Consider the following 23,475-nt stretch of genomic DNA (forward strand, 5'->3'; position numbering starts at 1 on the left):
AAGCCAATTCCATCACTAAGGATCCAGATATCTGCTGCAGAGGAAGAGCTATCACATAATGAATTCCTAAAAAGCAATAGTAAAAATGACTAACGACTTCAAAGAAGAAACATAAAAGTTAGTATCTGACCTCAAAGAGGACATGAATAAACAATTAAATGAGCTAAAAGAAAATACAAAGAGATGAATGAAATTAAGAAGACTATCCAAGATACGAAAGAGGAAATCAATAAAGATATGGAAACCCTGAAAAATAATCAATCTGAAATAAACAACTCAATATCCCAAATAAGTATCACAATCGAAAGCTTGGTGAACAGAGTGGAGCAAGCTGAAAACAGAGTATCAGGAACAGAAGACAAAGTAGAGGAATTAGACCAAACAGTAAAAGATCAGTAAAGAATACTAAGAAAATATGAATGAAACATGCAAGATATCTGGGACACCATGAAAAGACAAAATCTACAAATCATGGGTGTAGAAGAAGGACAAGAGATACAAACTAAAGGCACTGGCAAACTATTCAATAGAGTAATAGCTAAAAAATTCCCTAACCTCAAGAAAGAGTGAGTCTCCCAGGTACAGGAAGCTTACCTGCACCAAACTGTCAGGACCAAAAGAGAAACACTCCCCAGATACATCATAATCAAAACACTCAGCACATAGAACAAAGAATTCTGAAAGCTGCAAAAGAGAAAAGACAAGTCACATATAAAGTCAAACCCATTACAGTAACAGATTTCTCAACTCAAACTCTAAGCACAAAAAGGTCATGGAAACACATAATTCAGGCCCCGAAGAAAAGCAAATGTCAACGTAGACTAGTCTACTCAGCAAAACTATCTTTCCTATTTTGAAGGAGAAACTAACACCTTCTACAACAAGGAAAAACTAAAGGAATTTGCGACCACCAAGCCAGTACTACAGAAGATACTTAAAGGACTTCTACATATAGAAGAAAGTAGAATGAGACAGGAAGACTCAAGAAAGAATAAACACTTTTGTCCAAACAGACCAGTAAACAAGGAATAGGTAAAACTAAACAACAGGGAAACAAAAATGACTGGAAACAACAGACACCTCTCAATATTAACACTGAATGTAAATGGCTTCAATGTGCAAATCAAGAGACAAAGCAGGAAACTGGTTTAAAAAACCAGATATAACCATATGCTGCTTACCAGAGACTCATCTAACAGAAAAAAAATAAACACTGGCTTAGAGTCAAAGGGTAGAAAAAAGTTTTCCAAGCAAATGGACCCCATAAATAAGCTATAATCATATCTGACAAAGAAGATTTCAGATTAAAATCAAATAGAAGAGACAATGAAGGTCACTTCATATTAATGAAAGGAAAAATTCATCAGGAGGAAATACCAATCCTTAACATATATGCATCAAACACATGGGCTACATTAAACCCGGCTACATTAAAAAAAAACTTTAATGGCCCTAAGAGCCCAGATAGATACTAACATAGTGATAGTGGGACACCTGAATACCCCACTGTCACCAGTAGATAGATCATCCAGACAGAAGATCAGCAAAGAACCTTCAGAGCTACCCCATACATTGGACTAAATAGACATGGTTGATATCTATAGTATTTCACCCAAGAACTAGGCAATATACATTTTTTTTCAGCAGCTAATGGAACTTTCTCCAAAATAGATCATATTTAGGATACAAAGCAAGTCTTAACAAATTCAAGAAAACTGAAATAACGCCCTGCATCATATGAGATCACAATGGAGTAAAACTAGACCTCAACAACAAAAGAAACCCAAGAAAATATTTAAACACATGGAGACTGAACAACACACTTCTAAAAAAACCAATGGGTGATCAAAGTAATAAGGGAAGAAATCAGAAAGTTCCTAGAATCCAATGAAAATGAAAACACAATCTACCAGAATCTGTGGGATACAGCAAAGGCCATCTAAGGGGAAAGTTTACAGCTATAAGTGCCTATATTAAAAAAAACAGAGACCTCTCAAATAAATAATCTAATGATGTATCTTAAGCTCCTAGAAAATCAAGAACAAACCAAACCCATAACCAGCAGATGGAGAGAAATAATAAAGATCAGGGCTAAGAGTAATGAAATAGAAACAAACCAAACTATACAATCAATGAAACAAAAGTTGGTTCTTTGAAAAGATTAACAATATCGACAAACCCTTAGCCAACATGACAAAATAGAGGAGGGAGAACACCCAAATAAATAAAATCAGAGATGAAAAAGGGGACATAATCACAAATACCATGAAATCGAGGGAATCATCAGAGACTACTTTGAAAACTTATACTCAAGTAAACTGGAAAATCTAGATGAAATGTATAAATTCCTTGGTTGCTTGTATAACCAACCAAGTTATTAACCACCTAAATAGTCCTATTACATGCAATGAAATTGAAGCAGTAATAAAAAGTCTCTCTACAAAGAAAAGCCCAAGACTTAATGGTTTCACAGCTGAATTTTACCAAACTTTTAAAGAAGAACTAATGCCAACACTCCTCAAACTTTTCCAGGAAATAGAAGGGAAAAAACACTACCAAACTCAATCTATGGAGCCAGCATTAAGCTCATTCTGAAATCCAATAAAGGCATAACCAGAAAAGAGAATTATAGACCAGTATCTTTAATGAATATAGATGAAAGATTCTCAACAAAATACTGGCAAACAATACAACACATCAAAAAGATCATACATCATGACCAATTTTTTTCATTCCAGGGATGCAAGGATGGTTCAACATATCTAAATCCATAAACCTAACACAGTACATAAACAGAAGCAAGGACAAAAACCACATGATCCTCTCAACAGATGCAGAAAAAGCCTTTGACAAAATCCAACACCCTTTTATGATAAAAGCACTGAAGAAACAAGGAATGGAAGGAACGTTCCTCAACATAATAAGGGCTATATATGACAAACATAGAGCCAACATCATGCTAAGTGGAGAAAAACTGAAACTGTTCCCCTTAAAGTCAGGAACAAGACAGGGCTGCCCACTTTCCCCACTCCTACTCAATATAGTTTTGGAATTCCTAGCCAGAGCAATAAGACAAAAGCAAGAAATCAAAAGTATTCAAATATGGAAGGAAGAAGTCAAGCTATTCCTATTTGCAGATGACATGATCCTGTACCAAAGAGACCCCAAAAACTCTACCAAAACACAGGATACAAAATTAACATACAGAAATCAGTAGTTTTTCTATATACCAACAATACACAGACTGAGAAAGAAATCAGGGAAACAATCCCATTTACAATAGCCTAAAAAACAATAAAGTACCTTATAATAAATTTAACTAAAGAAACCAAAGACCTTTTTAACAAAAAGTATAAACCACTGAACAAGACATAAGAAGATGAAAGATCTTCCATGCTCGTAGATTGGTAGAATCAACATTGTGAAAATGGTCATACTACCAATAGCAATCTACATGTTCAATGTAATCACAATCAAAATTCCAATGACATTCTACACAGAAATAGAAAAAATAATTGTGGAAAACATGTGGAAACACAAAAGACCTAGAATAGTCAAAGCAATTCTGAGCAAAAAGTCCAATGCTGGAGGCATAATACCTGACTTCAAACTATACTTTGGAGCCATGACAATAAAAACAGCATGGTATTAGCACAAAAACAGACATGAAGACCAATGGATCAAAATAGAAGATCCAGACATAAACTCATGCATCTACAGCCAACTGATCTTCAACAAAGGAGCCCAATACTTTACACGATGGAGAAAAGACAGCCTCTTCAACAATGTTGCTGGAAAAACTGGATATCCACATGCAGAAGACTGAAATGAGAGCCATCTTTCACACTGCACCAAAATCAACACAAAGTGGATCAAAGACCTTAAGGTAAGACTTGAAAGTTTGAAACAACTCCAAGAAGCAATAGGAAACACACTGAAACAGATAGGTATAGGGAATGACTTCCTAAACAGAACTCAAAAGGCTGAGCACCTAAGAGAAACAATGAACAAATGACATTGAATCAGACTAAAGAGCTTCTGCACAGCAAAGGAAACAATCACCAGACTCAAGAGACAACCCACAGAATGGGAAAAGTCTTTGCCAGCTACTCATCTGAGAAGGGACTAATATTCAGAATCTACAGGAAACTCAAAAGACTCAGCCCCCAAAGAATCAACATCCCAAGAAAGAAATAAGCACATGAATTAAACAGGGAATTCTCAAAGGAAGAGGTACAGCAGTAAATACATGAAAAAGTGTTCAACATCCCTGGCTATAAAAGAGATACAAATCAAAACAAGACTTAGATTTCATCTCATCCCAGTTAGAGTGGCCATAATGAAGGGTAATAACAACAACAAATGGTGGCGAGGATGTGGCAAAACAGGAACCCTTATACACTACTGGTGGGAATGCAAATTAGTACACCCACTATGTGAACCAGTACGGCGATTCATCAAAAGACTAGAGATAGAACTGCCATATAATCCAGTGATACTGCTCCTGGGTATCTACCTAAAAGACAGTAAATCAGGATACAATAGAGACATCTGTACATTGATGTTCATCGCAGCACTATCCACACAGCTAAGCTCTGGAAACAACCCAGATGCCCTACAACAGATGAATGGATCATGAAATTGTGGTATATACACACAATGGGAGTATTACTCAGCTACAAGGAATAATGACATGGAGTCTGAAGGTAAATGGATACAACTGGAGGACATTATGTTAAGCGAAATTAGCCAGCATCAGAAACTCAAAAGATGCATGTTTTCTCTCATATGTGGTAGATCCAAAGATAAACATATACACAAAAACAATTATGACCATATACAAATTCAGTTGTAGAACATGTTTTTAACAATGAAACTAGTCTACGGAACTCAGGGAAAGAGAGAAAGGGAAAGACAATGATAGGGTATATATTGTATACCATAAGATGGGAAAGTAAAGGATATATTGAAAGCTGTTGAAAAATGGGGATGAGGGGTGGGAAGTAAAGGGTTAAGGGAGAGTATTCAAAGGGATTGAACAGACCAAAGTAAAGCACACCCAGAGTGGGCACACATTGAGACACCCATTTGAATGTTAACTCAAATATTAATTATAAAAAACAGGCAGTGTTTGGGGGAGGATACAAGTATAGTGGGAGGGAGGAGGGTGAAGAAAGGAGATATGGTTGATGGACTTCATATACCTATGAAACAGAACTAAAAAAACCTCTTGCAAATGTGTAAACAATTAACAAAAAATATTTTTAAAAATATGCAAAACAAATAAATTAATATTAAAAAACCCTCTTTCAATTGCCTTAACTGGTGTGGAGAGGGGGCTAAGAGGGAAAGACAATGGGGGTAATATAAATAATATACAAATCAAGACTAATTGGAATTGTCATTATGAATCTCTCCCCTGTATAATGAATATATCCTAATAAAAAATTTACAGTAAAAAATTTCTAAAATACTCTAAAAAAAAAGAAAACAATGAAATCACAGAAGCCAGCCTTCATCAGTAGTTAAATACTGTTTAACTACTACTTCCTACTTCCTTCAGCAGTAGAATCACATGAAGTTCCTGGTGCTCCTAATATAGGTGTTCCTAGGCAGACCTTTAACCACTAGCCTCCTAATCTCAGTCTCCCAACTCAAATTTTTAAATATGGAGAAACCATATTTGAAGACACATCTGAAAGAAAGAAAATCCTCTTGAGAGAAACAGTATGTGTGATGAATGTGGAAAACACTTCAGTCAAGGCTCAGCCCTTATTCTTCATCAAAGAATCCATAATGGGGAGAAAACTTACTGATGTATTAGGTGGTAGAAAAGCATTCAGCAAAAGCCCCAACCATGTACAACTCAAGAGTTCACACTGGAGAAAACCCTTACAAAGTTCTTGAATGTGGAAAAGCCTTTAGCCAGAATCTTAGGCTTATTAAGCACCAGAAAATCCATATTGGGGTGAAACCTTATGAACACATTCAGTGTGGGAAATCCTTGTGGTCAAAATTCAGTTTTTGGTTTTTTTTTTAGATATCAGAGAAGACACAATGCAAAAAATACTTCTGAATGTTGTGAAAGTTTAAGAAATTAAAAAAAAATCAGCACTCAGGTCTTCAGAAATGAAGACAAAATTAAATTAAAAAACATGAAGTGATACATAATAGTTTTCTCCCTATCGACTGCCAGAAAATCCACTGAGAAATATAAAGACAAAAACTCACTCACCATTATTTTACATTGAGAGAAATGGTATTATACTTGCCTAGAAACTGAAATTTTAAACTTAATTCAGGTGTTAATGCCCAAGTCTTCCAGGTGATGCTTATATTCTCTATTTTCCCCAAAAAAATGGATTACCTGATTCTGTCCCTTTTTTAAGTTTCCCTTTTTTTGACAAATATCTTATTTCTGTATTGGTCATTGAAATATTGTAACAATACATTCCCTTCTACTTTAAAATGCATAGGAATTGAAAGTCTGAAAAGTATCTCCAACCATTTAATACTATCTTTTTTTTTTTGTAGTACTGGGGCTTGAACTCAGGGTCTGTACCTTGAGCCACTCCACCAGCCCTTTTCGTGTTAGATACTTTTGAGATAGGGTCTCTCAAACTACTTGCTCAGCTGGCTTCAAACCGCAATCCTCCTGATCACTTTCTCTTGAGTAGCTAGGATTATAGATCACCAGTGCCCAGCTTAACACTATCTTTTAAAAACTTACCTTTCTGTTTCCTTTCACGTAATTTGAATTATATACTTGAGATAACAGAAGATAAAGAACAGCTAAAAGCCTGAAAGTAAAATGAGTCTTAAGATCTCAGGTAAGAAGTGATGGGTGGATAACACTTCAAAAAGTAAATGAAACATTGAAATTAGGGAAGATACACAGATGCTAAGATCTAAGGATTGAAGTATATCAGCTTCTCTAAGTGCAGTCATTCTTTTGCAGGAAAACTCAAAAAGTGCTCATTCATTAAAGGCCTCTTACAAATAAAAATAAATGTTTTCCCACTTCTTATTAAACAATAGCTGTAAAACTCTGAAGGTAAAAATAGTGCTAACAAAGAATTTGCAGTGAATGGCAGTACTGAAAGGCAGTAATCTGTCTTGGCTTTTAGAAAACCAGACTTACAGATCAAATTCATCATTATTTTGCCTTCATCCTTGCTAAGAACAGATAATTCCCTGACAGGTGGGCAACAAGTATCAGGTTTGCTATTTTTATTCCCTTGGTATAAACAAGTTAACCACCAGGCTAAAACAGACATGCATTTATTATTAAACATTTTCTACAAATGAGGCACTGTGCTTGGTACTATAATCCTACCATAAGGAGGTAGATAATTTTTTGTACTTGATACAAAGCTTTTCCATGTTGTTAGCCTCTTTCCCCCATTAGCATTTCCAGGGGAGATTTCTTCTGAGATTCCCAGAGCTGTAATTCCCTTACCAGGGTGTTATATTTGGAAGGAGAGAAGGACTCGGCTCAAAGAGTTAGCCAGCTCTGCAGCATTCTTCAGAAGTAAGTTCAATATATGCTATCACAGTTTGGAGGTCTATGAATCCTTTATTTAAAACAACTAATCAAACTCAAGTAGCACTGAGGTTGTACCTGCATGCTAAGTTGAACTATTCTACTTCAAAAATAAACAACGAGGCTATTAAGAACTAGTTTATTAAATAACAGAATTGTTTGAACATTTTCAAATTTTTCTTTCTTCACATATTTTTAAAAATGTGTTAAAGTAATACATGAGGTATTAGGATTGCACACTCCTTGACTAAGAGTCCCAAGTATGATTCTGTTTAGTGAAAAATTTTGGAAGTTAAAATATTGAGTATGAGAAAAGGCTTTTTTATGAAGGTCATCATAATCCATCCATGCAAATTCAAATACTTCATTTCAGAGATTTTATGTGGTCCTTGGATCAAATTTTAAACTGGAAGGTGAGATTTGCATAAGCCTGTTAAACTGTACAGTAGTAAATGTAAAGCTAACTGGTAGAGAAGGGAGGCAGAATGGAGCTTGTTTATAGATTTTTCTGATAAAAATTACAAGAAATATGCTTTATAGAATTAAGAAGTATAAACAGTGTAGTAATGATACAATGTATTTTATTGAAGAATAAATAGAGTTGTACTACATAATGTATTTTAAGTTATACTAGAAAATGTGGGGACATTGTTCGGTTTTCTCTGTGGCTAAGAGGAAACAAGTCAATGTACAATAAAGCTATAAATTCCTATGCTCTAATATTAGGAAAGAAAAAGCAGAAACAGATATAAACCAAGCAGAAAAATACTGGAGAAAGTTAATGAAAATCAAAAGGTAGTTCTTTGGGGAAAAAAAAAAAAGATGACAAAATTAACCAATCTTTATCTAGACCAACAAAGGCAAAAAGACTTAAATCACTAAAATTAGAAGTGAAAGTGAGGACATTACTACTGAGATTTAAGGAAAAAAAAGAATTATATGAGAATATTGTGAACAATCAAAAGCCAATAATGTGGAAGATCAAGAAGAAATGAAAAAATTCTTAGAATCATACAATTACTTTTGACTCAGAAAAAAACAGAAAATCTGAACAGGCTTCTATCAAGCCTTTGCTTGGTATATTGAGTTACTAACCAAAATCTTTATAACAAAGTCCAGCATCAGACAGCTTCACTAGCAAATTCTACCAAACATTAAAAAAGAATTAAATCCTACTTAAATTTTTCTAAGAAACAGAACACCAGACTGGAGGCAAGGCTCAAATGGTAGACAGCAAGTCTAGAGGCCAAAAACAAAAACAAAAAAAGCCAGAACATTTCCTAATTAATTCTATATGGATTGCATGAATATACATGCAAAAATCCTCAATAAAATACTAGAAAAAAATGAGCCCAACAGCATATTAAAAGGATTAAATAATATTACACAATGGGATTTTATACCATGAATGTAAGGCTAGTTCAATATGCAAATATCAATCAATGTAATAAACCACATTAAAATAAAATGAAGGAAAAGACAGTCATCTCAACAGCTGCCCAAAAAGAATTTAAAAGAATTCAATACTTCATAACACTCAATAAAAGAGGAAAAGGAAACATGACAAAGGGATTTATGAAGAACCCGTAACTAACATACTCCATAATAAAAAAAAAAATAAAAGTTTTTATTCCAGCATAAGAAGCAAAACAAAGATAGTCACTTTTGTCATTCCTTTATATAACACAGTACTAGAAGCACTAGCCAGAACAATTATGCAAGAAAAAGAAGTAAGAGATCCAAATTGAAGAGCAGTAAGTGAAATTATCTCTATTCAGATGATTTTATGCATAGAAATCCAAAAGAATCCACAAAAAAACTTTTAGTGCTAATAAGTGAATTCAACCAAATTGCAGATACAAGATCAAAACCAAAAGTCACTTGCATTTCTATACATTATCAATGAAAAAGTCAAAAGAGAAATCATGAAAACATCTATTTATAACAGCATCAAAAAGAATAAAATGCAGATGTTCCCTGATTTATGAGGTTACCTACCAATAAATTCATCATCAAGATGAAAATACTGCAAGGCAAAAATGCTTACGATACACTTAACCTGCTGTTATGGCATGGATCTTAAATGTTCCCTTAATACCCATGTTCTAAAGGCTTGGTCACCAGCCTGTGAGGTACTAATAGAAGAGAAGAGAACCATAAGAAGAAGGGGCCTGAAAGGAATTCAGTTCACTGGGCACATGCCCTCGAAGGGGACCTGGGGACCTTGCTCTTTTTGCTTCCTGGCCACCATAAGGTCAGTAGCTTTGCCTTGCCAGCACACCCATCTTGATGCTGTCTCTCCTTAGGCCCAAAGTGACAGGGCTAAGCAACCATTAACTGAAACCTCTGAAACTGTGAGCCAAAATAAATCTTTCCTCCATGTAAGTTGATTAAACTCAAATATTTTACCAGTGACAAAAAGCAGACATCATGCCTTCCAAACATACGTAGAATGCTGGTTATTTACCCTCACTGGCAGATGTAGCTTTCTGCTGCTACCAGAAATCACAAAAGATTACCATATTACATATTGCTGATCTAAGAAGAGATCAAAATTCAAAAGTCAAACTACAGTTTCTATTGAATATATTTCACTATTGCACCATCATCAAGTCAAAAAATCAGGGACTGTCTATACTTCAGAATAAGCTTTACCTAGGTGGTATAAGACTTGTATGCTAAAAAACTACAAAATACTGCCAAATTAAAGAGGACCTAGCTAAATTAAAATGTATCCCATGTTTATCAACTGGAAGACATAACAGTATTAAGATGGCAATTCAATACAAAGTATAGGTTCGAAATGGCAATGGCCTTTGTGCAGAATTGGAATATTCAGCCATAAAAAGAACCAAATATTTGTACACTGTACAATGTGGATGAACTCTTAAAAACATGCTAAGAGAAAGGAGTCAAATATAAAGGTCATATTGTTGATCCCATTTATATGAATTATCCAATAAAGACAAAGCTACAAAGCAGATTTTTAGTTTCCAAGGAATGAGGTGATGTCAAAATGAGATGTGATTGCTTAGTGGGTATTGGGTTTCTATTTGAGTAGGTGAAAAAGTTCAAGAACTAAATAGTGATGATAGTTATGCAATGTTAGGAGTGTACTTAAAGCCACTGAATTATATATTTTAGAATGATTAAAACAGTAAATTTTCTGCTATCTGTATCTTACGCACTAAAAAACATCTCTGTTCTAAAGATTTTCCTATAAATAGATTTAAGGCTGCCTAAAATACATCTCATTTAGAAATAAAGTAATTAAACAGATTTTGTATACCCAGGGGTTGACAATGTTTTTCAGTAAATGTTTTAGGCTCTTGTTCTGCAGTTACACAATTATACTAGTGGAAGATGAAAGCAACTAAAGGCATCAGCTAAGTGAGTAAGTGTGAAACTTAATTTAGAAACACAGCCAACCAGATTTGGCTTGATGGCCTAAACTGGTATTGACTAGGGATGGCTCTGTTGTATACTCTTCTTCTTCTTCTGTACTATTGGGGTAATTATGAGAAAGTACAAATCTTTTCTAATAAGTTAAAGTGTGTCAGTGTATAGCCTATAGTAGTAAAAGATTTATATTTAATGAGAATCAAATGAATTAGCAATAAAAAAACTTGAAAAAAGCTGATCAAATGATATATGTACATGTAACTAAGCATTAGCTAAATGTGAATTTCAATGGGAAAACAGATAATTTGTAATAATTTTTAAGTTATTATTTTTTTCCTTAAAGTGACAGCATCTGGTAGCTAATCTGACTTAACTTTCTTTTGATTACATTTCTTGAATTTTTTTATAAGGCTTTGAACTTCCTAATATCAAACTTTACAATGAAACTGAAAATTTTGAAATTTTCTAACATCCTTTTGTGCAATTCACTGGTATTGATAGGTAGGCACTACTTATTTGTTCTCCACTAGCTTAAGTTCAATCATGACTAAAAAGCTTCTTAGGACATTCAAAGGCATAGAACCTAAAACATGCTTACTACTTACTTCATAAACTACTACCAACTTGAGATATTAACAGATAATAAAATGACCTAGAAAAAAGAACCAAAAGTAAAAAAGAAACAAAACAGTCAATCTTCAAATCACCTAAGGTCAGAAAAATGTCATACTGAAACTTTAGGAGGTGTTTTTCATAGTGCAGACTTCAAAATGACTGATATTGAACTCTAAATCAGTATTTTCTTCGTAAGTTGAATGCTCACATACTATGGAAAATTAACTTTGGATAAGTCCATAAGAACAAAGTTGTAGCAACTGGTCCTTAATTAATGTTACTTGTATGAAGTCATGTCAAGAAATTTCTTATGTCCACAGAAAGCTACTTTCTTTTTTTTTCTTTGTGGGGGGGGAGGTACTGGGATTTGAACTCAGGGCTTTGTGCTTACTAAGCAGGTGCTTTACTGCTGAGTCACTCTGCCAGCCCAGAAAGCTACTTTCTTTATAGGAGTAAAGTGTCTGTTACAAACTAGTGTCTTGAAATTTATTCTTCCTATTCAGTTCCTCAGCTGGAGAGGACAGAAAATGGCACTGAAATGATAAACAGTAAAATTTTCTTCTAACCATCTCCTCAGTTCGCTTTTTTTTTCACACTTCTTACCATAAGCAGTTAGCCTAAATAAAGACCGTTTTTGTAACTGATAAACAACATGTATAAATAAACCTGTCTTTCAAATAATTTATGTCATTCAGTCCTTACATTATAAAGTAGTTCTTTTTAAAAAATGAGTATCATCTTAAGGGGAAAACCACTAGATGAGTCACTTTAAAATTCTAACTCTGAAAGAAAGATCTTATGGTCTCTGTCCTCTGAACATTCCAAGATCAAAACGTATTATCTGTTCAAGTATTAAAGATTCCATGATATAGGAAAACTTTAAATTTATTGAATTATAAATTACAACATATTCTTGTTTTGTAGAATAATTATTTTAGCACTGAACATATCTAGTAAGCAATGACCACTGTTAGGTATGGCTTAGGAGAACATAAAATGACACAATTTAAAAACTTGTCTTAGTTTTACCTACTTTCAAGCTACTGAAGGCATGGCTAACCATTAAGAAAAATTCTAAAACACTGCTGAAGAACTTAATTGTGTGTGTAGAAACACAGTGGAGTTATAGTTTTTTTTTTTTCCCAAAAGTATGATTACATTAATTGTGAAAATTTTACATAAAATACTTACTCTAAAAGAGGTGGAAGTATTTCACAATTCAAAACAAAATCTCTGCATTCTGCATTGTCACCAGCAATATTACCAAGAGCCCAAACAGCCTTAGAGAAACAAGAAAAAAAATTCTCTAAGACAGAATCTTAAATAAGATGCTCTCTTAAGAATGACATTTTAGTACAGAATGAATAGGTAATAGTTTTCAACAACAATGTGAAAAAAACAAAAGTAATAGAGTAAGAAAGGAAAACTTTTAAAATGCAATTTTATAGAATACTTTTAAATGTAAAGATAAGAGCACTTAAAAACTTTCCCTTACATTCTAATGAGATGTCTGTACTACTCAACAAAGAGCATATTGTGTCTATTCTGAAGCTACATGGAGAAACAAAATATATCTTTCTAGCAAATTTTCCAATTACCTATACTAGAAGCTTGCTCTTATGCCTCTAACTGGGAAGGTACTGATGTATAAATAAAAAGAGAAAGCTAAATTTGGTGGCTCACACCTGTAATCCCAGATTCTCAGGAAGCTCAGATTGGGAGGATCATGGCTTGAGGCCAGCCCAGGCAACAGTTAGCAAGACCCCATCTCAAGCCAACAGGTGGGAATATGCGGGAAGTGTAGGGAGCAGTCCAGGCTGGCCTGGGCAAAAACAAGAGACCCTACTTCAAAAATAACTAGAGCAAATAGAACTAAGGGCATGGCTCAAGTGGTAGAGTGCCTGCCTGGTAAGCACAAGACCCCGAGCTCAAACCACAGTACTACAAAAAAGAAGAAAAAAAAAAAAGAGAGAAAGAGACAAAGCATAGAAAAAGTAATAGCTAACATGAAAAGTAGATTAGCTTGATCACTGAAAACAAATTAAAGCCAGGTACTGGTGGCTCACACCTGTAATCCCAGTTATTTGGGAGTCTGAGCACAGGAGGACCTCACTTCGAGGCCAGCCCAGGCAAATAGTTCATGAGACCCCTATCTCTAAAATAACCAGAGCAAAATTGACTGGAGTTGTGGTTCAAGTGATAGAGTAGCTGTTTTGCAAGCATGAAGTCCTGAATTCAAACCCCAGTTCCACCAAAAAAAAAAAAAAAAATTAAGATTAGTCAGTTTGTAAACTTATCACATAAGTACAAAAGCACCTTATTTTTTCAACTGGGAAAACTTTTTTTTAACATTCAAAACAGGAATTAATAGTTACAACATCTACTTTAGACCTAAGCTTTTCTTAAATGTTTTTGAAAAAAACATTTAAAAAGTAAACAAACGGGAGAAATGACCCAAACATTGTATGCACATATGAATAAAAGAAAAAATAAAAGTAAACAAAAAAACCCTTTTAAAGTAAAGATGCTTTTTACTCTGCAAAGTATAATATTCTACTGGTAGGGATATTATTTGCTCTGAATTTTTGGAGGCCAATTTTGAAATATGCAATAAAACCCTTAAGTTAAAATATATTTTGACAGGATAGTCATTTTCCTTAATAAAATAATCAAGAGGAACATAAAAGCTAATATATTATATAATTATAAGGATACATAATTATAACATCATCAATAAAACATTATATACCAATAGTTTATTAATAATAAACTAGAAATAACAAATGTAGAGTTATTAAGAATAGATGAAAATTAAGAAAACCACCTGAGTGTATATTAAGCAATCAGTAAAATTTTCTTGGAAGAATAATTAATGCCATAAGAAAAAGTGCCCAATGTTACTGTTCAGTGGATTAAAAAAATGGCATAAAATTAAATGATGAATGGACTAGGAAGTCAATGTGCATAACAAAAACAAAAATACCAAAAACTTGATTTTCTTTGGATGGTGCAATTAGCAATTATACATAACCAAATTTTCCCTCTTATAAGAAAAACTTAAAAATTTATCCCTGAAGTATATCCAAAGTAATATGATACAGTAAAAAGAAACAATAAAATAATCCATATACATGCAGAGAGTAAGGAGTCAGATTGGCTCAGATTAAAAACCTGCAAGCCACTCATTATGACTGAGTAAGCTATTGACTTTTCTGGATCTTACTATGCCTTTTGTAAACAGGATCACTGAAAAGGAACACTGGTTCCTATGCTAGCTGAGGTACCTATGAAGAACCCAGCATTTGTATACAAGACAATTCATTCTTCCTCCCTTCTAATGTTAACAAATGCAGCAGACAAGTAAGTAAATTACGCACAAAATTTCGCATTATAAATCACAATCACAAGTGCTATTTTCAAGAAAAATTAGAATGTATTATACATAGCAGTACAAATTACAAACTTACCTGCTCCTGAACATCTTCATGTTCTGAATTAAGAAGTTTGATAAAAATTGGAACAGCTCCAGTTTCAATCACTACCTTGGTATGCAGAAAAGTTCCAGATGCTATATTAGTTAATGCCCATGCAGCTTCAAACTAAGGGGAAAAAGTAAAATAAATGAAAGTACCAAAGTAATGTCAGAAAGGAAAAGAAAGGAAGAAGAGAGGAAATAAAGACTTAGCTGAACAGGCTGAGAGAAAGGCTGGCTTCTGATTAGCAAGCTTCATTGTTAAGTCAGGTTTCAGCGATGGAAACCATTATTTAAGAAAAAAACAGGGTGCTTCAATCTGTACAAACAAAAACTGAGAAGGAGTATAGTGGAAATTTATACCAACAATACACAAAAACATTTTAATTTACAATTCATAAAACTCCTGATATTTACTATTAGAGAGTCAAGTGTTCTAAAGCAAACAGTTCCAAAATAAATGAGATATAACTTAACAGAGCAATAGAATCATAAAAAGTACCTGTTGGCCTAGGGATCATGTAGTCACAATCTCATTTAAAAACATGAAAGTAAAGGTTCAGAGATTGAGGTGATTGTTCGATATTAAGATTTCAAAAAAGCAGAGCCAGGACTAAGATTTTTGATATCCTTTAAGCAGTACAGCCTCTAAGATGTTACTCATATCAATTTAATTAAATTTGAATATATCTATATATGATGGACTTTAACAGCAACAGTGGAGAAAATTTAACACATGGCTCCCAAACTAAGCAGTGACCACAGCTTAGTTGGGTACACAACTTTCACATTAGTATAAATATCATTATAATTATTTAAAAAAAAAAAAAAGCATTACCAAAATACTGAAAAGCATAGTTACTATAATGTACTGAGATGAAGAAAAATTTAAGAATTTTTATTAAAGAACAATGGAGAACAATCTTAACCAATCATAAATAATGAAATAAAAGGCAACTAAGAGTACAAACTTCTCCTCTGCTATGTCTAGTAGAAAGCATTAGTGAAAAACTGGAATGCATGATTATGAATTTAAAAAAAAAAAAGACAAAAAAGGGAAAAAAATCTTGCTTTGCCCCATTTCATCTTACTATGTGGCAATAATGCCAACAGTCTTTGTCAAATGAAGTAAAAAATCTGGTATTTTCATTTGAAATTCCCTGATTTTTAAAAGTCTAATATCTAATTGACATTTTAAATTTGTTTACAGGTGGATCTGACCTACAGCCCCACTTGAGGCTACTCTTAGTAAGACAGATTAATGGTCTGAACTAGCACATTCACATGTACTTGGAGAGGTAACATGCATGGTATGTTCGGAGCTGCCCCAAGACCATACTGATTTCGTTAGGTTTCAATCATAGTAACTAACAAAACACTCACATTACCAATGTTCTTGGAGCAACACGCTCTATGTGCTACGCTCTCAACCTAAAATTGATGTCACTCTCATTCTGCCAAACTCTCCTTCACTCATAAGACTACAGTTATAAAGGCTTCCTTAACTTCCCCTACACAGGGTCAATTGCAGGGTCTCTGTGTTCCCAGAGCACTTTGTTCACATTTATGTTACAGCACTAAGCAAACTGTATTAGCACAGATCTCTTTGTATGTTTACCTTCTGCAGCAGAGAGTGAAGAACTTCTATAGACAGAAAAAATGTCTTAATTTCAGAACTACAGTACCTTACATAGTACTTTGACTCAAATTAGCATCCAATTTTATTTATTCCTATCTACTCATTTCATCTTTTCCAAAAAACCAAATAATTAACCAGATTTCAGGAGACCTGGGTTTTAGTCTGGACTCAAAACTGATATAAAGCGAAGGGACTAGATCTCATGATTTCTAATCCAAAGTAACTTGTCAGTAGAAGTATTACCTGAATAAAATATATGCTGTTTCCTTTCACATTCTTGTGTGCTACACACTCCTTTGCCTCCACCTAAAATGTGAGGGTCTTTCTCAAATTATTCAGATAAGTGCACCACTACTCCAAGTTGTAAATTTAATGGTTACTTAAATAGCAGTCCTTCATTACTGACAACCGCACTGGTTAAGTGGTTGTAGGTCTGCTGTAATTCCTGAAGTACAGATAAAATTCTACCTGTACTCTTACTTAAGAATATGCATAGCAATTAAAGTCAGAGTAAGGTTTTTTAATTAACATTAAAATATTTGCAAATTTCAGTAATCTATCATTAGTAGCAAATTATTTGAAATATGTTATTTTTTATTGGCAATGCTAGGGCTTGAATTTAGCTAGGCAAGCACTCTACCACTTGGGCCACACCCTTGATACTTTTTGCTTTACTTATTTTTGAGATAGGGTCTCACATTTTTGCTAGGTCCAGCCTCAGATCTCTGTCCTCCTACGTATGCCTTCCCCATAGCTAGGGTAACAAGTAAGCACCACCACATTCAGCTGTTGGTTGAGATAGGATCTTGCTAACTTTTTGAACCACCCTCCTCCTGGTCTTCGCCTCCAAAGCAGCTGGGATTCAACATACCCAGCTGGCAAATTTGGAGGACATCTTTAACTGTAACTGTATCAGGGTTGACAAATAATGCTTTCTAAGGCCAATCTAATTTTGGTTACATTTTTAGTAGATTTTACTAATTTAGTCTTTTTCAAAAAATTAATCAATCAGTTAAAAATGTTTTAAAAGGTAAAAGGTACAACTATGAAAATCTAAGAACCAAAATAAATTTAACCATTAAACTAGTATTTTAGTTTGAGGTTTCCTAAAACAAAAAATCATTAAAATTTACAACTATAAAATTTTTATTTATATTAGTAATGATTTTAGACTTTTCCCAAAATTATTTACTAAAATAATTCATAGAAGAAACTAGCACTATAACCATGCTATGGCAAGACAGGTGATGCTACTTTTTCCTTTAATTGAAAAGTATTTACTGAATACTTACAATATAGTCAGTATTGAAGAAACTATTTTCACTTTTAACTTTAACATGTCATTTCTAGAAAGACATTAAGCAAGAAAACTTTAGACTCACTTGTAAAGTACAATTTTCACTTCTTTCAAGAAATTTTACAAATCTCTGTACGACTCCTGGTTTCTGTATAACTTGATCTATTGGTGGATTAGGTTCTAAAAATTAAAGAAGAAGTTATCAAATAGACTTGAAAAGACAAAGACCTGGTCCAAACTTCAATTAACAAGGCATACAAAATACGGTTCCCCAACTTCAATAGGTTTAAAGCCTTTGTCTGGATGTAATGAAAGACAAATATTCTCATAATCGCATTATCTTTTTGCAAAGCAAATTCTACTTTTTTTCTTAACTGCAATGGTAGGAAATTTAAAAAATATTTCCTACATATTTAAATTTCATAAGTTGAAGGCTATTTAGGAGGTCACCTTTACAACATGGGAGAATTTCAGTCCAATAGTCAAACCATCAACTGAGGTATTAAAAAAAAAAGTTCTCCCTAATTCTTTATAGTACTATCCTAAACTTTCAAGGGTCTCTCTCTCTCAGTATCAACCAAGACTTGCTTAATGCTTCTCAGCTAGATGAGATTTTATTTTGCCTGTATACTACTTATTATATTTACAAATGCTATAGACTACCCCAAATTTTTGAGAAATGTTCATGAAATGCAAAAGTGGTTTGAGAATCATAAGATCTCTAGGAAATTTAAATAAAATTCAAAGAAAGATATTCCAGTAACAAAGTACAAATAAATCTTTCTACCTTGGTTTCAGAAAAAAATTGCCGAGTTCAAATCCCAGTACTACCAAACAAAAAAAATTAAAATATATGTATATATTTGCTTCTTTAAATTCCTCATTTTATAATATGTTAAGATACTATTTAAAAATATATTTTAAAGATAAACTAAGACCAGTGAAAAAGTGTCTTATAAAATCTCTAATAAAACTACACTAGAAAATCCTGTAATAGCAAGTAAACATGCTGAAAATAATTCTTGCCTTTAGAAAGCAGCTTTCTAAATTTCTGTGTTGCTGTTAGCTGTTGTTCAGCATTATTCGAAAAAATCATCTGAACCATATCTGTGGTAATAACTTCTTCCTAAGACACACAAAAAAGAAAATAAATATTTAAATATCTTACATGAATAGTATTTGCTGTCTCTGAAATATTGTTGAGGTATAATCCAAATTATATTTTTGTAAAATATACCTCTGGAATGGGTACAGTGGAACTGATGTCTGGATCCTGGATAGGACTTTCTAACATAGAATCATCATTTCTGGGCAACGAGACATTTCTGCGTTTAAACAGCTGCAACAAAAAGAAATCAATTTATACATTACACTTTCCATAAAACATTCAATTGCCATAAAATTCCATTTTTCACTTGCACGAAAAAAGCAAGCTAGCATTTTATAATTTAAAACATTAAGTACACATCTACATCTTATAGCACCTGAAAAAGCATATGTTTCTACACTGGATTGTGAGATGTCTAAGAATTTTTCCAAGGAAATCTCAATTAAAGAGGCAAATCTGTTACGTGTAAAGATAACATATGGTATATTAACAGAGGTAGTATATACAATTAACAAGCAACAGAAAAATTCTCAGGAAAAACAGTCCTATGCTTATTATTAATTCAGAAGAGAATAAAAATGAAGAAAAAAAGAGAAAGAGACAAGGGTAAAGTCACTAAAGGAGATTTATAGGTACATTTCCTAAATCAGAATTAATAAAAAAATTTTTATATTCTTTTTGATAGCTAAATTATGGTGTTCTTCAATCTGTATATATTTTCTCTTTTTTCCCAATATTGTGGTAAAACTTGGGGCATGGAGCTTCCTAATCAGGTATTCTACCACTTAAATCAGAGTCCCAGGCCTTTTTTGCCTTAGTTATTTTTGGGATATGGTCTCATGCTTTCTGCCCAGGACTTTGATCCTCCTAACAATGACTCTCTTGTAGCTAGGATTACAGACAGACACCACCACATCTGGTTTAGAGTCTCACTAACTTTTTGCCCAGGCTGGCCTTAAACATCCTCCTGATCTCCACTTCCTGAGAAGCAGCAGGTGTGTCACCTCACTTGGCCCTTATACTTTTCTTTTTAATCAGCAGGTTTTTGGGTTTTTTGAGTGACTGATGTATCAAGTACTGTGCAAGACATGACAGGGAGATGACAAATCATAATCATATTCCTAAAAGATGCCTTTTCTACTTCCTTGTACTAGTCCTTTTCACATATCAGATTTAATTTGTAAATGTGAGGACCATGCCCTCCTATTTACTTATAATATTTCTAAATTTAAGTATACCTTGGGATGAAAAATGTTAAGATGTGGTCTCTCAAATGATTTTCTGTTCTTTATGTCACGTATGTAATGTTTAAATAGAGGAGGCTAAGATATCTGGCTGATGAGACTATAGGAAGAAAAGGATGAGCAACATGCAAACATGACTATAACTTGAGACTTATGAAAACCAAGAGCAGCAAATAATTAATGTTTTTTTTCGGGGGGGGCAAATAAAAAAATAATAGTTTATCCATAAAACAGAAAGTCATTCCTGTCAGTAACTAAAATTAATACAGGATTATAATTTTTTATGGTTTTATTAACATATAATGGTTGTACAGGTGGATACATTGTGGTATTTACAACACAGGAATTCAAAATATATCTTAAGATTTACTCCCTCCATCATTCTCCCTCTTCCCTCCTCCCACGTTCTTAGAACAATTTCAAAAGGATTTATTTTTCTATTTTCATATATGGATACAAAATACATCTACCATATTCACCCTTATTCTCCCTTTCCTTGTGCCCATCTCCTTCCACAGGATTATAATTAATGAATCTGTGAATATTATTTCTTTACTCTAATTAAAGAATAGACAGCTATAATAAATTTTCTATAAACACTTTTCCATTTAAAATTATCTAAAATTAGCATTAATAAATGTTTAAATTTCTGTAATTTCTTAGTGAAAAAATTAAGTATTTGAAACCACTTACCTGTTCTTCCCTTTTTTGTTTTCGTAGTTGTATTCCTTCTTCTTCTCTTCGTCTACGCATCTCTTGAGGATTTAGGGCTTTATTCTTATAACTTTTCATTCTATAATTATCTTTCCCTGGACTAGCCATGGAATCTTAAGGGAAGAAAACAGGGATAACCCTCAAAACAACTTAAGAGGCCTACCCTAAGGCCATTAAATTCAAGTTCACTAATTACATAGTCCAACAAAACCCACTGTGAAACTTATGTACAAAGAATACTATCTCTCATTCCTATATCAAGATGGAAGCCTTGGGATCAACCCCCAACACCAAAGATGGGGGAGCTACTTTGCACCTTCGAAGTTAACAAATGTTCATTCTAACAATCAAAATGCATTCATAAATTGCCAAAATCCCTCTTTAAAATATTTAATGGACTTGAGCAATACTGTATGCACCGACAAATAATTATCTTTACAAATCTAACATTATCAATGGCAAGTTTAACATTATTCTCTATTTTACACATTAAAAATGTCTTTCTAATCCCACTATGAGCCTAAATTTGGAAACAAAAAATAGAGATCACAAAGTTCATTACAGAGCAATCTAGGTCTCAACATTAGTTGGTGAAAGATGCTTATTCAGTAGGAAATATTTTAATAAAAGGAAATGTTTGTGGAAATAAACTGCTTAAAAATATTTGTCACCTGTATGTGTGGCATTTTCTAGACCAGTGGCCTCTAAACTTTTTTGATCAGACACCTTTATGCATGCAAAATTTATCTGTATATTTATCTTCATTATTTCTATACATGTATTACTATCTTAATATACTGCCCCATTATTAAATTCACAACAAAACAGCAATTTTACAAAAGCAATAATTTTAAAAGGTAAACAAACAGTAGTTCTAATATTTTTCTAACCACATTCAATTGAATCACAGTGTGCCTACTCCAGGAAACACATTCTAGACACTACTTTTCAGACTATTAATCTAATCAACCGAACTAAAGCATTTCAACAGAAACATTTCAATATAAACTTGTTATCCAAATAAAATGTAGTCCAAAGAACGCATATCACTTTTTTCCCTTTTTTGTTCTATAGTACTAACTTTCTGCTTTTTATTCAAGCACCTTCATCTTCGCCATGTTACATTAAAAGGGATGTCAGTTAAGGCCAAGGAAAATAATCTCTAAAGACACCTCCCCAAGAAAATTTTGTTTTCTGGAAAATAAATGTATATTAAAGACTGTGCTTCAAAGGCTGGGGTTTCACAGAATTTATGTCAGATACAGGAGATGCTATTCAGACACTTTAAAGTTACTAGGATTTTTCTTTCATAAACTTACCATTTTTTTACCATGCTGAAGTTGAGCAAATGTCTGGACTCTTTACTTAGGGTTTCCTTTTTCTGACAACTATTAACGGAATTTCTCATTCCAGCAAAACTTTCATTTGTATGGGTTCAGACACCTCATTAGAACATTACAAGACTGTGCACCAGGGACGTGCCCAGTGGGAGCCCCTACAACCAAGTAGGGTGTGAAGGGCGGACCATTCCTGCAAAACAGCAGTCAGGCCTGAGTGCTGTCCTCCTGTCTTTTCATGTGTCCGAAAAGCTCGTAGCAGACGGGCGTTAGGTTCTCTGACGCCTCCCGAGCATCCCGTTAGCAACGCTGCCAAGTTCCCACCCGGGATCGGGGCTGACAGGGGGCTGCTCGGGTCCCGGGCTGGCGGCGCGGTTCGCGCGCGCGCTCGCAGGTGCCAGTGGCGGCGGAGGCCCCCGCATCGCCGTTACTCGCCTCCGCACGGCGGCATTTCACAAGCGGACGGCTGGCCAGGCGGGCACCGAGACCGGCCGAGAAACGGCCATTGGAGCGGCTCTCGCCGCGCCTCCGCGAAAACAGTCCGGCGGCCACGCCCCCACTGCTGCGGTGGCCGCGGGGGAACCAAAAAACACGCTGGCGGCCAGGGAAAGGGACAGAAAAGCGCCGTGGCCCCGGCAACCCAAGGATCCAAATCCGAGACGCCCCCGGCCCAGCCTGCGTCATTCTTACTTACCCATGAATGTGTTGTCCCCGGCGCCCAGACTTTCCAGTCCACGGCGGCGACGTCTGCTGCGGCTAACGGAGAGGCCGTCACTCCTCCCCGTAGCGTGAAGCGCAGCAACTCAATTCGCAACCCAAGATGGCGGCCACCTGCGCCCCCTCCCCGAGACCCCGCGGATCGGCTCCCAGAAGCCTTTGCAGACCGCGGTGGGGGCGGGGAGGAGGGGGCGTGGCTGTACGGACGGGGGTCGGGGAGCGGGGATGGGGGTGAGAGGCGGTGGGGGCAGGGTGCGGGGAGAAGAGTGCGCCCCACCCCACCTGCCATAGGGTTGCTGCTTGAGCCGGCCACTGATTTTCACTTCCGTGAGGGTTAATGGTCCTCTGCGAGCCCACCAAGGACAAGTTCTCATTCATTCATTCATT

At 34.7% G+C, this 23,475-nt stretch overlaps 1 protein-coding gene across 8 annotated transcripts in view; it reads right to left on the reverse strand.

Annotated features, from left to right (window-relative positions):
* Positions 1-23,273, reverse strand: part of Kpna5 (karyopherin subunit alpha 5) — a 55,368-nt gene extending 32,095 nt beyond the window's left edge. Inside the window, exons 1-9 of one of the 8 annotated variants that reach the window (XM_074075866.1) lie at positions 23,066-23,234; positions 21,014-21,147; positions 19,206-19,307; positions 18,995-19,094; positions 18,054-18,148; positions 16,915-16,977; positions 15,028-15,159; positions 12,752-12,840; positions 595-684 (exon numbers count right to left, since the gene is read on the reverse strand). In XM_074075866.1, the coding sequence (XP_073931967.1) occupies positions 595-684; positions 12,752-12,840; positions 15,028-15,159; positions 16,915-16,977; positions 18,054-18,148; positions 18,995-19,094; positions 19,206-19,307; positions 21,014-21,147; positions 23,066-23,069 (809 nt within the window). In that variant the 5' untranslated portion in view covers positions 23,070-23,234. Of the gene's footprint in view, positions 1-594; positions 685-12,751; positions 12,841-15,027; positions 15,160-16,914; positions 16,978-18,053; positions 18,149-18,994; positions 19,095-19,136; positions 19,156-19,205; positions 19,308-21,013; positions 21,148-22,353; positions 22,596-23,065 lie in introns of those variants that run through there. The other 7 variants (XM_074075874.1, XM_074075904.1, XM_074075882.1 and 4 more) reach the window with 7 other exon arrangements.
* Positions 23,274-23,475: the final 202 nt, after the last annotated feature.

Source organism: Castor canadensis, chromosome 1 (genome assembly GCF_047511655.1).
Source record: "Castor canadensis chromosome 1, mCasCan1.hap1v2, whole genome shotgun sequence".
Lineage (NCBI taxonomy): Eukaryota > Metazoa > Chordata > Mammalia > Rodentia > Castoridae > Castor > Castor canadensis.